This window comes from Phaethon lepturus, unplaced genomic scaffold (assembly GCF_000687285.1).
Source record: "Phaethon lepturus isolate BGI_N335 unplaced genomic scaffold, ASM68728v1 scaffold23897, whole genome shotgun sequence".
Taxonomy (NCBI): Eukaryota; Metazoa; Chordata; class Aves; order Phaethontiformes; family Phaethontidae; genus Phaethon; species Phaethon lepturus.
Window position 1 is genome coordinate 7740 of NW_010550113.1, and position 3567 is coordinate 11306.

Here is a 3567-nt window from a genome sequence, read left to right on the forward strand (position 1 = left end):
TTACATCCCTGCCTGCGCGCGGGGCCCGACCGGGGTGAAGTCTGGTTTCTAGCTAAGCTGGACCCATAAAAAGCTGCTCTGTATTCCCAGGGCATCCCACTGAGACAGGCACCAAGGTTATGGGACGCCCTCGGACCGGGCACGGCAGGACGGAGCAGGATATGAATTTACCCATTACCTTTATTAGGACTTGAAAAAAGCAGGTGGACATTTGTGTCCCACGATTTACATCTTTCCCATAGGTTCTGAGGTCACGTGTGTCCCTCACCACAGGGACGTCCTTGTGACACGGGCCAGCTCTTGCCTGGAGAGGAGCAAGCCTTGTGCAAGACCCTCTGGGCGAGAGCTGTCTCCCCAACTTTTCCTGTAGTCTTTGGGGAGAAAGAGGTGCTTTTGAAGGATCCTCCATCTCAGACAACTGCCATCTTGGCCTGCTGGACACATCCATGGCTTGAATGCTAAACAGAGGCCCAAAATCCACTTCGCATGACACCCACATGGTGCTGCTCACCTCGGCTCCTCTGCCAGGTCCTTGCAGTACGGAGAGTGGCCATGCCTGGTCCTCTCCTTCACAGGGGCGGTGGGGCTGGAGGAGACCCACCACCCATGCTGGTACTTCCATTGCATTAACCGTGCAGGAGCTCATCGCCGTGGTGTGGGGCTGCCCGGGGTTTGGGGCCAGTTTGCTACCGGGGACACTGCAGGTGGCTCCTAATTTCTACATAGGCTTTGGGGGTTCATCAGCGGGGCAGTGAGAGTGAGAGCCGGGGCAGGGCAGCCTTGGTGGGCACAGCCTGGACACGGCAAAGCGAGCACCCAAGGGCAGCAGGACCCGAACTCCATGCAAGGCTGCTGGAGATGCTCTGCAGCCCAGGATCGCAGCCTGGGATCCAGGCACCCGTCAGAGCCGTGGTCCAGGGCAGGAGCTGGGGGCCCATCCCTGCGGGTGTCGGCAGGGTGCTGGCAGGGAGCTGTGCCGCCAGTGCCGGCAGTTGCCTGACCCCTCACTCCTCGCCTGGGTGCTCCCCGACTGTCCACTTGGCCTTCACGTCCCGGAAAGGAGTGATGTCCTCGTAGGTGGCCATCTGCTCCACCTCCAGGCCCTGCACCAAGATGAAGGAGGTTGAGACACGGAAGGGGGACCATGGCTTTGGCCACAGCACATCTCCCCTTGGTAGCTCCAAGTGGGGACCCATCTCCAGGCTATTGCCCCAGAGATCGGGGCAGTGTCTGAGAGGGGAGAAGGTGGAGATAGATGGCTGGATGTGCTTAGAGCTTGGCTTGGTTGCACGAGCAGCTCTTTACGCTGATGTGCAACAAGCACTTGGGAGGGAGATGCCCTGATGCACCCTGCAAGGGCTGGTGGTACCTAGCAAACACCCAGCAAGAGCACAACCGGCTCTCTCAAGGCTCAGGTAGATATTACAGAGGTATTTCTATAATTAATGCAGCATTACCTCATAGGTGTGGTCATCCTCCGGGCTTTCCTTGCCTTCACCCTATGGAAAGGAGAGTCACAGGTTGGGTGTCTTCACCAGCACCCACTGGGACGTTTTGTCCCCTGTCTCCCCAGGCCAGGTCCCACAGCTTCCACAGGCAAACCCATGCAGTCCGCTACACCCCATTTTAGATGCTCATTTCCCACTTCAGCTAGCCACGCTCCCAGGCAACAGCCCCAAACCCAGTGCCTGCCTGTCCCCATCCCTAGCAGTGTCCTGCCTGGGATGCAGGACACCACTGTGGGTACCGCAGCGGTGAAGCTGGGGACATCTCCACTGCTGGAGATGCTGTCACTTACTTTATCTAGGAAGAGGAGCATGGGAACGCTGATGAAGATGACCAGCAGGATGGACTGGATGATGATGATGGCATCTTTCAGGGTGTTCCTGTTCTGGATCTGCTGGATGTTGCTGTGACCTGGGAGCAGCAGCACAGGGATAGCCCCAAGTCCCACCTCCATGCCAAGCTCCCGGGCAAAGGGGATGAGCTTGGCATGGTTCGTGTGTCAGCAGAGCCGGCTGGAGGGACATGAGTGACATGCCCTCCCCCTCGGGAGAGGTCAGAGCATTGCAAACTGCCTCTGGGGTTGGCATCAGGGACCAGATCTGGGATGAGACACCTTGGGCAGGACCCACCACTAGCCAGGACCAGGAAAAATGTGGTCTATTATGGAAATGCAGTCCCTGGGATGTGTTTCTGTGGGATGGACATGCCAGGGCAAGCCAGGGGAGTTATCCTGCTGCTTGGTGGCTAGCAATGGGCAAAGAAACCTCTGTGGTGCCATGGAGCATCTACAGTTGTATCTGAACGGATTCCAGTACCATGGGGAGTGGTGGGTGCTCAGGAGCATGAGGTGGGGTTCATATGGAGGAGGAAAGAATGAAAGAAGGAAAAAGAGCATCTCCTGGGGTGCATGTAGAATGGGGAGCTCCCACTCACCCATGACTCTCAGCTCTGTCCCGCACAAGTGTGGCCGCTTCTTCTCTGCCATGAGGTTCTTGCTATCGCACACGTAGATCCCGTTGTCCTCGTAGTTGATCCTGAAGATGGTGAAGTTGATGAAGTTGTCTTTCCTCTCGATGCTGTAGCGGGAGGTGCTGTGATCCAGCTCGTAGAAGTCATCACTGTCCTCCGTCATTTTGTACCACTGCATGCTGCGGGGCTCCTGGGAGTAGCAGATGAAGTGGACAGTCATGTTCTTCTTGGCCGCCACGTAGCGTGGTTGCTGCTGCACCATGTGGCACCCGCCGCCTGCCAGGGAACAAGGGTGGTCACGGCGAGCAAGGACCTGGCGCTCGGGGAGTGTCGGAAAAACAGCCGCTCCCACGAGACGCACCCCGGGAGTCTCCCAAATCAAGAGCTTTCCATTTTGATGGATTATACTGCTTTTGAGCGTTCAGCTTTGTTTTGGTGAATCATCATCATCTGGGAGTAGAAATCAGAGACTTTTGGTGAAAACATGCTTTTAATGGAAACTCCAGGTTTCTGTGGGAATGGCTTCACTCAGATACTTTTTTGCTGCTCCCACCCCTCTCTATGTACATCTCCTTAGTCCCAGCTCCAAAATTACAGCCTACGCTGGCACACACCACGGAGCCTTTGCTAGGACAGACCCATCTTTTCAGCTGGCTTCTCTCACACTTCAACATTTTTTACATTTTGCTGTATTTTGTAGTTTTGCCCGTGTTTTTGTTCCAGAGCTAGTGAATTTGAGGTCTTGTTTGGGTTGCAGAATTCATGCTTAATACCTCGTGGGTGGGAATGGCATAAATGCTGTGTGCATGACCCTGGTGCCTGGTCCCAAGCCACATCAAGGTCATGCAAAGTGCTCTGCAAACGCAGAGGAAAAATGTGTGTGTGTGCTGAGGAAAGACAAAACAGATCCAGCTTTGCAGAGGGAGAGCAAGATGTAGGGCTGGGGAAATGCCATGGAGGAGGTCACAACCTGGGAATCACCTCTGTGATGGGGAAGGGTGGTGGGTGATGGACTTTTCCAGCTCTGCAGGGGACCAGCTCCTTTGTGGCATAGCTGGTGGGGATGTGAGGGACCCCAGAGACATGTGTAGG

The 3567-nt window shown here is 55.6% G+C and overlaps 1 protein-coding gene across 1 annotated transcript in view; it reads right to left on the reverse strand.

Annotated features, from left to right (window-relative positions):
* Positions 1 to 1004: 1004 nt before the first annotated feature.
* Positions 1005 to 3567, reverse strand: part of CD79B (CD79b molecule, immunoglobulin-associated beta) — a 4659-nt gene continuing 2096 nt past the window's right edge. The window contains exons 3-6 of the mRNA XM_010290469.1: positions 2440 to 2751; positions 1799 to 1917; positions 1458 to 1499; positions 1005 to 1103 (exon numbers count right to left, since the gene is read on the reverse strand). Of these exons, the coding sequence (XP_010288771.1) occupies positions 1005 to 1103; positions 1458 to 1499; positions 1799 to 1917; positions 2440 to 2751 (572 nt within the window). The remainder of the gene's footprint in view (positions 1104 to 1457; positions 1500 to 1798; positions 1918 to 2439; positions 2752 to 3567) is intronic.